This window comes from Coregonus clupeaformis, chromosome 12 (genome assembly GCF_020615455.1).
Source record: "Coregonus clupeaformis isolate EN_2021a chromosome 12, ASM2061545v1, whole genome shotgun sequence".
NCBI lineage: Eukaryota > Metazoa > Chordata > Actinopteri > Salmoniformes > Salmonidae > Coregonus > Coregonus clupeaformis.
The window spans coordinates 53,092,316-53,104,396 of record NC_059203.1 but is presented as its reverse complement, the minus strand read 5'-3'; the positions used below and the strand labels follow the sequence as shown (position 1 = coordinate 53,104,396).

General features: G+C 43.3%; 2 protein-coding genes across 2 annotated transcripts; both read left to right on the top strand.

Moving 5' to 3' along the window:
* The first annotated feature begins 486 nt into the window (after positions 1 to 486).
* On the top strand, positions 487 to 6,424 carry LOC121577693 (proteasome subunit alpha type-5). Its single transcript, XM_041891473.2, has 10 exons — positions 487 to 554; positions 846 to 890; positions 1,423 to 1,489; positions 3,737 to 3,863; positions 4,199 to 4,266; positions 4,516 to 4,623; positions 4,852 to 4,910; positions 5,111 to 5,213; positions 5,453 to 5,539; positions 5,849 to 6,424. Exons 2-10 carry the CDS (start codon positions 862 to 864, stop codon positions 5,924 to 5,926), a joined length of 726 nt encoding a protein of 241 aa, XP_041747407.1. The 5' UTR covers positions 487 to 554; positions 846 to 861; the 3' UTR covers positions 5,927 to 6,424.
* Positions 6,425 to 6,725: 301 nt separating this feature from the next.
* On the top strand, positions 6,726 to 11,712 carry LOC123492093 (proteasome subunit alpha type-5-like). Its single transcript, XM_045224075.1, has 8 exons — positions 6,726 to 7,043; positions 9,337 to 9,463; positions 9,798 to 9,865; positions 10,116 to 10,223; positions 10,453 to 10,511; positions 10,710 to 10,812; positions 11,052 to 11,138; positions 11,449 to 11,712. Exons 1-8 carry the CDS (start codon positions 6,807 to 6,809, stop codon positions 11,524 to 11,526), a joined length of 867 nt encoding a protein of 288 aa, XP_045080010.1. The 5' UTR covers positions 6,726 to 6,806; the 3' UTR covers positions 11,527 to 11,712.
* Positions 11,713 to 12,081: the final 369 nt, after the last annotated feature.

The window sequence follows — 12,081 nt, the reverse complement described above, 5'->3', positions numbered from 1 at the left end:
GTAGATTGATGAAAAACGAATTTAATTAATTTTAGAATTAGGCTGTAACATAACAAAATGTGGAAAAAGTCAAGGAGTCTGAATACTTTCCGAATGCACTGTATGCTTCAGTAAGGTTGGCTTCTTAGCGTTCATAGCAATTTATGGTTATCAACTGTAACGCAGAAATGGAACGTATATCACAGAAAATAGATGTTGCGGTGGTACTTGGGTATAAGAGATTTGACTTAAGGGTGTGTTGAGTGGTGATGTTCCGTCCTCTCAGGCCATTGGCAAGGTAGGGTCAAAGTAGTGGAATGGGGTAGTGGGTTTTTAATGAGCGTAGGGTTAGTTAGAAGGAGTTTTTATTATTATTATTTTTTTCTATTTTGTGTCACAAAGTATAATATAATTATATTATAGTCCAGCTGGGGGCGGTAATGAAACATATTGGATGCCAACCGCCGTTAAACCCCAAAGAAGAAGAAGCAGAAGCATTTCCCTCTCGGTGTTTTTGAGCACGCACACACTTCCTGCAGAAACAAGCGAACTCATTCAACGATCTAGAGCGGGTGGTAGGCAACTATAGTATTTTCTTTCTAGACTGCGAATCCAACGTTATTTTCCATTATAGATGTATGAGCTATACATAATGTTGTTTAATAGTATCGTATAGTGTAACGTTACCCTAGAAATGTAGTTTGCTAGCTCTGACTGTCTGAATTAATGCTGGTGGTGTTAACGTAGCTACTGTACACATATTTCCTACCGATCTGCACGTTTCCACACGCGAGCTAACGCGGCATTTTGTGTTTTAATTGCATGTTCCCAATCGCGTATCTTCAACTAAATGTTTTTTTTTACAGATCTAAAATCTTTAAGATGTTTTTGACCAGATCGGAGTACGACAGGTAAGACTCGGAACTCTGCATTGTCATGACACCGGGCTAGCTAACTAGCCGCTAACAATTACATCGTTAACTTGCCCGTACGTACCACAATACTCTTTGTTTAGCTCGCCATCTAGTTGGCTAGTTAGGTGGTTTGTGCACTTGTTGTGTCTGGTAAACATTTGCGAATTAGTAATTCCTTACTGGTATATTGTAATATGTCACTGAAATTGCCGTGATAGTTTGCTGGAAAACGCTAGCTAGCTAACGTTAAAGTTTCTTTCACTTTCACTTAGCTAACGTTAGTTACAGTAACTACTTGCATAATGGTTGTGTTCCAGTCTGGTGTATTTTGTGTTGAGAAATAAGCTTAATTTGTGCGGAGAAAGAAGTTTACGTTACCTGCTACCTCCGTTCTTCTAGAAAGCGCTAGCTAACATCCTGAAGTTGGCTGGCTAGCCAACGTTAGCTACAATACATTTTTCTAAACCTTCACAGTACTGACGGAATAGCTATTGGAACTTCAGTGCACTAAATCTCATCTTTTTTTCAGAGGAGTAAACACCTTTTCTCCAGAGGGACGACTGTTTCAAGTGGAATATGCTATTGAGGCTATTAAGGTATTTTCAAAACATAAAATTCAATATCACAAGAACACACCATTACACTTCACCTATAATAATAGCTTCCTCGGAAGACATTGTTCGTTGTCACGGAAAATAGGCAACGTTGTGCGTCATCTGTATATAGCGTTCAAAAGGTACTCTCACTCAAAGCATGAAAAATAATAACCCAAGGAGGCCGAGATGCAAAAAGAATAAACGTAATTTAATCCATGCTCAAAATAATACTGAGGGTGACCGTGCAAGGTGCTAAAAATAAAACAAAAAATAACATGTATTGGCCTTAATTAGTGCTGTAAAAATACATTGAGTACACACTTAAGTACACAACTGCTGTGGGTAACAAGCGCAGCAGGTGCAGCCATCCTTAAATACTAGCGAATGGAATGTCAACAAGGTATATTAGCATAGAATATCGGCGGCGCACAATTTCCCCCCCGTCGTCCAGGTTAGGGGAGGGAATGGCCGGCAGGGATGTAGCTCAGTTGGTAGAGCATGGCGTTTGCAACGCCAGGGTTGTGGGTTCGATTCCCATGGGGGGCCAGTATAAAAAATTATGTATGCACTCACTAACTGTAAGTCGCTCTGGATAAGAGCGTCTGCTAAATGACTAAAATGTAAATGTAATATGTAGTAGAGAAATATAAAAAATGGACAATTCAAATGTCACATTATTTAAGTTCTTATTGGCAGACTAAATAGCCTTGGTTTCTCAAATGACTGCCTCGCCTGGTTCACCAACTACTTCTCAGATAGAGTTCAATGTGTCAAATTGGAGGGCCTGTTGTCTGGACCTCTGGCAGTCTCTATGGGGGTGCCACAGGGTTCAATTCTCGGGCCAACTCTATTCTCTATGTATATCAATGATGTCGCTCTTGCTGCTGGTGACTCTCAGATCCACCTCTACACAGACGACACCATTTTGTATACATCTGGCCCTTCATTGGACACTGTGTTAACAAACCTCCAAACGAGCTTCAACACCATACAACACTCCTCCAGTAGCCTCCAACTGCTCTTAAACGCTAGTAAAACTAAATGCATGCTCTTCAATCGAACGCTGCTTGCACCCGCCTGCCCGACTAGAATCACTACTCTCGGCGGGTCTGACTTAGAATATGTGGACAACTACAAATACCTAGGTGTCTGGTTAGACCGTAAACTCCTTCCAGACTCACATTAAGTATCTCCAATCCAAAGTTAAATCTAGAATTGGCTTCCTATTTCACAACAAAGCCTCCTTCACTCATGCTGCCAAACATGCCCTTGTAAAACTTTACTATCCTGCCAATCCTTGACTTCGGCGATGTCATTTACAAAATAGCCTCCAACACTCTACTCAGCAAATTGGATGTAGTCTATCACAGTGCCATCTGTTTAGTCACCAAAGCCCCATATACTACCCACCATTGTGACCTGTACGCTCTCGTTGGCTGGCCCTCACTACATATTCGTCGCCAATCCCACTGGCTCCAGGTCATCTATAAATCTCTGCTAGGCAAATCCCTGCCTTATCTTAGCTCATTGGTCACCATAGCAACACCCACCCATAGTATGCACTCCAGCAGGTATATCTCACTGGTCATCCCCAAAGCCAACACCTCCTTTGGCCGCCATTCCTTCCAGTTCTCTGCTGCTAATGACTGGAACGAACTGCAAAAATCTCTGAAGCTGGAGACTCTTATCTCCCTCACTAACTTTAAGCATCAGTTGTCAGAGCAGCTTACCGATCACTGCACCTGTACACAGCCCATCTGTAATTTGCCCACCCACCTACCTCATCCCCATATTGTTATTTATTTTGCTCATTTGCACCCCAGTATCTCTATTTGCACATCATCTTCTGCACATCTATCACTCCAGTGTTAATACTAAATTGTAATTATTTTTCACTATGGCCTATTTATTGCCTTACCTCCATAACTTACTACATTTGCACACACTGTATATAGATTTTCTATTGTGTTATTGACTGTATGTTTTGTTTATCCCATGTGTAACTCTGTGTTGTTGTTTTATCGCACTGCTTTGCTTTATCTTGGCCAGGTCGCAGTTGTAAATGAGAACTTGTTCTCAACTGGCTTACCTGGTTAAATAAATAAAATAAAAAGTTAGACAACGGTCTAGGCTACATAACGATACAGTACTCAAGTATAAAGCTTAGAGAGCGGGGCTGGGGACAACTGGTCATCTCTGTATATGACATTTCTATCTGAAAGAGTCTGAACACCTGTTGTCTCTCAGCTGGGCTCCACAGCCATTGGCATCCAGACGTCTGAGGGGGTGTGTCTGGCCGTGGAGAAGAGGATCACATCTCCTCTAATGGAGCCCAGCAGCATCGAGAAGATTGTGGAGATCGACACCCACATCGGTAAGCAGGCAGAGCAGGGACTACTCGCTAGGCAGGGCCAGACACTGTCAAACAACACAAAGAAGTGAACACTTAACGGAGCTCAGGTTGTTTGTATAACACATGACCTGACCGGTCTATGGAGAAAACAAGTGTTCTCAATCATTCTGGGAAAATGAAAGGTAACTGGATGAGGCGGTCAGAATCATTTTTATAGGCTCAACATATTTTTGTATCAGAAAAGTATTTTTTAAGATAAGCACCACTGTGTAAAAGAGGCCTTGTATAGACCGTGTTTCAGAGATAGTATTCAAAGTTTGAAAATGTGTTTGAGTGTCCGTCTCATCTCCTCAAAGGTTGTGCTATGAGTGGCTTGATAGCTGATGCCAAGACTCTTATCGACAAAGCAAGAGTGGAGACACAGGTATGTACACGTGTTGAGTTGGCTGAATTCAAGTACAGGCGCATTTTCTAGCTGAACATTACTACACTGTCGAGGTGAAAATGAACACATGACTAATGTTTGCGCTTATGAGATGCACACTACGTCGTCAACTACTTGTAAAGCAATTTTGTACAACAAAAAGGAAAGCATTTTAGTTCCTCAACTACTTGATATGTAAAGTGTTTTAGTTTCTTTCCTTTTACCCCTGCTTTGTTTGTCCCCTTCCAGAACCACTGGTTCACCTACAACGAGACCATGACAGTGGAGAGTGTGACCCAGGCCGTGTCTAACCTGGCCCTGCAGTTTGGAGAGGAGGATGCAGACCCTGGAGCCATGGTTAGTGACCACAGAAAGATGAGACAAAACCTCCAAGATCAACTCACTCACTTACTGCTCACTCACTTATTGCAAACTTTTTCATTCATTCAGTGATGTATTAATTCATCAATGTATGACATAGAAACTGGTAGAGGTTGAAAGCACTTTTCCAGCTAGTTGTCACTTATTTTCCCACAGCTGTGAGGTGTCACACTGTACTCATTCCCTGTGGTTCTCTCTCCTCAGAGCCGACCCTTCGGTGTAGCGCTTCTCTTTGGTGGACTGGATGAGAAAGGGCCCCAGCTGTACGTTAATCTATTCAACATACATTTAACACTTTGTTTTTGTGTGGTATAATTGGTTTGGGCAAAATATTTCATACCTCACTTCTAATCCAGGATTTGTGCTGAGTTTTCATCAGAACCAGACCTTCAGTCTTCATCAGATGGTGAAATGTCTCTTGAATTTCTACAACCCCTGATTTTCCAACTTCGTGTGTGTGTAGGTACCATATGGATCCGTCAGGCACCTTTGTCCAGTGTGATGCCCGGGCCATTGGCTCTGCCTCTGAGGGAGCCCAGAGCTCTCTGCAGGAGGTCTACCACAAGGTACCACCATCCTCCTCTCCTCTGTTGCTGTCACCCCATCATTACCATCACCCACCACAACTGTTTCCTTCATTACTTCCTCCATCACCCACCATTCCCTTTCCTTCCTCCTCTCCCACCACAACTCCACCAGACTGTCAGTCGGTTTCATTCTCCATCCTATCACAAGGGTGATGACAGTATTATTTATTTTATTTATTAAGCAAGACCTCTGTTTTCTCTCTGGGTGGCCTCTCCAGTCCATGACGTTAAAAGAGGCCATCAAGTCATCCCTCACCATCCTAAAGCAGGTGATGGAGGAGAAGCTGAATGCTACCAACATTGAGGTGAGCTCTAATCCTTCATTCTCAACCACTGACCCTACCTCTAGTCTAGACATCTATTGGAGATGTGGAAGTTGTTGGATCTAAGCAATATTGTGTAAGCTCCACTAAGCCTACCAGACATCTTGGTGGAGCTATTGTCATATTGTATTGTTTACCATAAGTTCAGGTCTGCTCAGCCTTAGTCCTAGAGGGACTAATATTTCTGTTTTACTGGTGTACCAGCTATCGTTAGGGTGATGGACAGCAATGATCCAAAACATATCATCACGTTTGTGTGCTAACCTGCTCTCCCCTCTCTCACCCCTTCAGCTGGCTACAATAGAGCCAGGCAAGACCTTCCACATGTATTCCAAAGAAGAGCTGGAGGATGTTATCAAGGACATCTAGAGCAGAGTGGGGCTTTGTGGGCCTAGTCAGCGCTGAGGAGAGGTAATCTGCCTGGGCTCTGAGGATCACCACACATCTACAACTACATTTCCTATCAGCACTCTCTCGCTGCATTCATTGGTTCCTTGTGTGGAAGGGAGGCAACTCTTTGTAGTGTGTTATATATTTTTCTTCTTTTGGCTCTGGATATGGGCGGCAGGTATCCTAGCGGTTAAGAGCGTTGGGCCAGTAACCGAACGGTCGCTGGTTCGAATCCCCTAGCCGACTAGGTGAAAAATCTGTTGATGTGCCCTTGAGCAAGGCAGTTGTCCCTAATTGCTCCTATAGGTCGCTCTGGATGAGAGTGTCTGCTACATGACTAAAATGTAAAATGGATACTGCAGATTTCTACAGTGCTGTAGAGGCATCAGTCAGATCTGTGCTTAGAGCTGAATGACATTAAAGGGGGGTGCTTTTTGTTAAGGATCAATGCCAAAATAAAACCGTTGTATTGTAAAAGGAGTGGTTTGTGTCATTGGCTCCATGGTGTGTGTACTTATGACGGTTTCATTACCAAAATCATACAGGAGGGTGAGGTTGACAACCTTTATCTGGTTTTGTCCGCCAGGAAGCGTAATTACACAGAACTTTGCTCCAACTGGGAAGAACCAGGAATGAATAGAGACGGCTACAGTCCAATGAAAAGGCATTTCAATAAAGTCTCAACCAATCGGCTTTCTAGGTGGGCGTCTCATTTTAAAACGCCACAGTTCACTTCTGCATCAGATAAACGGTATGCATGCATGTCGCTTACGTGGGGTAGTCTAAACAAAGTTGGTGATAATAGAAACTGGTTACTATATGGATATTGTAGCAACAAAAAAAATTCAGACGTGTGAATATGACTCCGCTGTATTGCATCGCTGTTGCCTGGTTATTTACCTCTGCACTATGCGAGGATTTCTGTAAGAAAGCCAACTTCTTCGGCGGGGCACACACGTTTGTGAAGACCCCGAGACCGAGAGATCCACCGGTGTTGTCGGGACACAACATTAACACACGGAGTACTGACCCCGACGGAGAGACGTGCAAATCTCTAACGGGATTCGAATCCACGCTAAAAAATAACACACACACCGTAAGTTTTTTTTGTATTATGATAGGCTGCTGTTTGTAAAAAAAAAATTTGGGAAAATATTTATTATAAAGCTGCACATTGTCATTGAATTGTGTCGCAGCAACCCAGATATCCCACCACAGCGAAAATAGTCACAATCTCAATGAGTTGATTTAGAAATCGTCAGGTCCATTGTGATAATTAATCTGTCATTTGAGACCTTTCAGACTGCTGTGGTGATACTTCTTCATGACATGACTCATGGTTCTCATCACCAAGTGGGCTATACATTCATAATTGAATAGATGGATGCAATTTATTGCATGTTCTGACATATTATAGACTGTCTTAAAGCTAGAATCCTTAGTTGCTATATACATTTTAGGATTAATAAATTAACGATATATACCCATTGATACTTGAACTAAACTCGAGGCATTTATAAGTTGTATTCTCCAACTGCCGACCCCATAGAACCTAAAATATAAGCTTGTTTTTACTCCAATTTTTGTAAACAATGTAAATGTAACCCCCCCAATATGCAGTCATGTTTCTCATAATGCATCCATTATTGATAGAGAACGGATCATATTGTGGCAGCAGTCTTCCTACATTCTGTAGGCCTGTCTGTACAGTTTGGTAAAATATGCTGTGATTTAAATACACAAAAACATCATGATTACTTATGTTTTAACCTCCTGCTGTTGCTGGGCATGTTGCTTTGCATCAAGTCTTTCTGTTGACAGCCGGTTATAGCAGCCAGAGTGGTTGCCTATATTGCAGAAAGAGGTGTGTTGGGGAATGTAAATTGCTGTCTGTAAGCAGCAGTGCCAGTGTGAGTTCATGTGACTGTACACTAGCAGGGTCTCATTTGATTGGCTGCTCTCTGTGCAGTTCACTGCTCCACAGTGATGCAGTAGGGAACGGGACATACTGTTTCATTACTGTTTGCAACATGAAACTAACTATATAAGTATGATGTTCTAAGACTGACAAAAAGTCAGTACACTGCAGGCATGCCATGATTGAGGTGGAGAGGAAATGGAAACCCATGTAACATATTTGCAGCATTTGTTTCCCTATAAGTCAACTGGCCTGCCTCTCTGTCACTGAGGAGTCAGGTGATGCTGTTCAGCCAGCTGAAGGCAGTTGCTAATGTGGTTAAAGTGTAAGCCACCGCTAACTCAAGCTAAATGTGACCTTATGAGGAGCAGCAAAAATGGCAGTGTTTATCTGGGCTAACCTGCCCCATACGCTGTGATGCCTCTGGCTCTGCTGTTGGCCTACTAGAACACTCCTGCAGCCCAGACTCTACATGGCGTCTCTGTGTGGAGTGGGTTGTGGGCCCTGCAAATGTGACTCAATGCTGAGATGTCAAGGGACCCACTGCTACAGCACAGGAGGTTGGTGGCACCTTAATTGGGGAGGACGGGCTGGTGGTAACTGCTGGAGTGGAATGGTATCAAACACATGGTTTCCATGTGTTTGATGACATTCCATTTGCCTCATTCCAGCCCTAATTATGAGCTGTCCTCCCCTCAGCAGCCTCCACTGTTAACAGGCATTCACTTTGGGAGCTAACAAGTCTTCAGGTCTTGGGCAAGGTAACATATCATTTTGGTATATCACTCCAGCAGGTATATCTCACTGGTCATCCCCAAAGCCAACACCTCCTTTGGCCGCCATTCCTTCCAGTTCTCTGCTGCTAATGACTGGAACGAACTGCAAAAATCTCTGAAGCTGGAGACTCTTATCTCCCTCACTAACTTTAAGCATCAGTTGTCAGAGCAGCTTACCGATCACTGCACCTGTACACAGCCCATCTGTAATTTGCCCACCCACCTACCTCATCCCCATATTGTTATTTATTTTGCTCATTTGCACCCCAGTATCTCTATTTGCACATCATCTTCTGCACATCTATCACTCCAGTGTTAATACTAAATTGTAATTATTTTTCACTATGGCCTATTTATTGCCTTACCTCCATAACTTACTACATTTGCACACACTGTATATAGATTTTCTATTGTGTTATTGACTGTATGTTTTGTTTATCCCATGTGTAACTCTGTGTTGTTGTTTTATCGCACTGCTTTGCTTTATCTTGGCCAGGTCGCAGTTGTAAATGAGAACTTGTTCTCAACTGGCTTACCTGGTTAAATAAATAAAATAAAAAAGTTAGACAACGGTCTAGGCTACATAACGATACAGTACTCAAGTATAAAGCTTAGAGAGCGGGGCTGGGGACAACTGGTCATCTCTGTATATGACATTTCTATCTGAAAGAGTCTGAACACCTGTTGTCTCTCAGCTGGGCTCCACAGCCATTGGCATCCAGACGTCTGAGGGGGTGTGTCTGGCCGTGGAGAAGAGGATCACATCTCCTCTAATGGAGCCCAGCAGCATCGAGAAGATTGTGGAGATCGACACCCACATCGGTAAGCAGGCAGAGCAGGGACTACTCGCTAGGCAGGGCCAGACACTGTCAAACAACACAAAGAAGTGAACACTTAACGGAGCTCAGGTTGTTTGTATAACACATGACCTGACCGGTCTATGGAGAAAACAAGTGTTCTCAATCATTCTGGGAAAATGAAAGGTAACTGGATGAGGCGGTCAGAATCATTTTTATAGGCTCAACATATTTTTGTATCAGAAAAGTATTTTTAAGATAAGCACCACTGTGTAAAAGAGGCCTTGTATAGACCGTGTTTCAGAGATAGTATTCAAAGTTTGAAAATGTGTTTGAGTGTCCGTCTCATCTCCTCAAAGGTTGTGCTATGAGTGGCTTGATAGCTGATGCCAAGACTCTTATCGACAAAGCAAGAGTGGAGACACAGGTATGTACACGTGTTGAGTTGGCTGAATTCAAGTACAGGCGCATTTTCTAGCTGAACATTACTACACTGTCGAGGTGAAAATGAACACATGACTAATGTTTGCGCTTATGAGATGCACACTACGTCGTCAACTACTTGTAAAGCAATTTTGTACAACAAAAAGGAAAGCATTTTAGTTCCTCAACTACTTGATATGTAAAGTGTTTTAGTTTCTTTCCTTTTTACCCCTGCTTTGTTTGTCCCCTTCCAGAACCACTGGTTCACCTACAACGAGACCATGACAGTGGAGAGTGTGACCCAGGCCGTGTCTAACCTGGCCCTGCAGTTTGGAGAGGAGGATGCAGACCCTGGAGCCATGGTTAGTGACCACAGAAAGATGAGACAAAACCTCCAAGATCAACTCACTCACTTACTGCTCACTCACTTATTGCAAACTTTTTCATTCATTCAGTGATGTATTAATTCATCAATGTATGACATAGAAACTGGTAGAGGTTGAAAGCACTTTTCCAGCTAGTTGTCACTTATTTTCCCACAGCTGTGAGGTGTCACACTGTACTCATTCCCCTGTGGTTCTCTCTCCTCAGAGCCGACCCTTCGGTGTAGCGCTTCTCTTTGGTGGACTGGATGAGAAAGGGCCCCAGCTGTACGTTAATCTATTCAACATACATTTAACACTTTGTTTTTGTGTGGTATAATTGGTTTGGGCAAAATATTTCATACCTCACTTCTAATCCAGGATTTGTGCTGAGTTTTCATCAGAACCAGACCTTCAGTCTTCATCAGATGGTGAAATGTCTCTTGAATTTCTACAACCCCTGATTTTCCAACTTCGTGTGTGTAGGTACCATATGGATCCGTCAGGCACCTTTGTCCAGTGTGATGCCCGGGCCATTGGCTCTGCCTCTGAGGGAGCCCAGAGCTCTCTGCAGGAGGTCTACCACAAGGTACCACCATCCTCCTCTCCTCTGTTGCTGTCACCCCATCATTACCATCACCCACCACAACTGTTTCCTTCATTACTTCCTCCATCACCCACCATTCCCTTTCCTTCCTCCTCTCCCACCACAACTCCACCAGACTGTCAGTCGGTTTCATTCTCCATCCTATCACAAGGGTGATGACAGTATTATTTATTTTATTTATTAAGCAAGACCTCTGTTTTCTCTCTGGGTGGCCTCTCCAGTCCATGACGTTAAAAGAGGCCATCAAGTCATCCCTCACCATCCTAAAGCAGGTGATGGAGGAGAAGCTGAATGCTACCAACATTGAGGTGAGCTCTAATCCTTCATTCTCAACCACTGACCCTACCTCTAGTCTAGACATCTATTGGAGATGTGGAAGTTGTTGGATCTAAGCAATATTGTGTAAGCTCCACTAAGCCTACCAGACATCTTGGTGGAGCTATTGTCATATTGTATTGTTTACCATAAGTTCAGGTCTGCTCAGCCTTAGTCCTAGAGGGACTAATATTTCTGTTTTACTGGTGTACCAGCTATCGTTAGGGTGATGGACAGCAATGATCCAAAACATATCATCACGTTTGTGTGCTAACCTGCTCTCCCCTCTCTCACCCCCTTCAGCTGGCTACAATAGAGCCAGGCAAGACCTTCCACATGTATTCCAAAGAAGAGCTGGAGGATGTTATCAAGGACATCTAGAGCAGAGTGGGGCTTTGTGGGCCTAGTCAGCGCTGAGGAGAGGTAATCTGCCTGGGCTCTGAGGATCACCACACATCTACAACTACATTTCCTATCAGCACTCTCTCGCTGCATTCATTGGTTCCTTGTGTGGAAGGGAGGCAACTCTTTGTAGTGTGTTATATATTTTTTCTTCTTTTGGCTCTGGATATGGGCGGCAGGTATCCTAGCGGTTAAGAGCGTTGGGCCAGTAACCGAACGGTCGCTGGTTCGAATCCCCTAGCCGACTAGGTGAAAAATCTGTTGATGTGCCCTTGAGCAAGGCAGTTGTCCCTAATTGCTCCTATAGGTCGCTCTGGATGAGAGTGTCTGCTACATGACTAAAATGTAAAATGGATACTGCAGATTTCTACAGTGCTGTAGAGGCATCAGTCAGATCTGTGCTTAGAGCTGAATGACATTAAAGGGGGGGTGCTTTTTTGTTAAGGATCAATGCCAAAATAAAACCGTTGTATTGTAAAAGGAGTGGTTTGTGTCATTGGCTCCATGGTGTGTGTACTTATGACGGTTTCATTA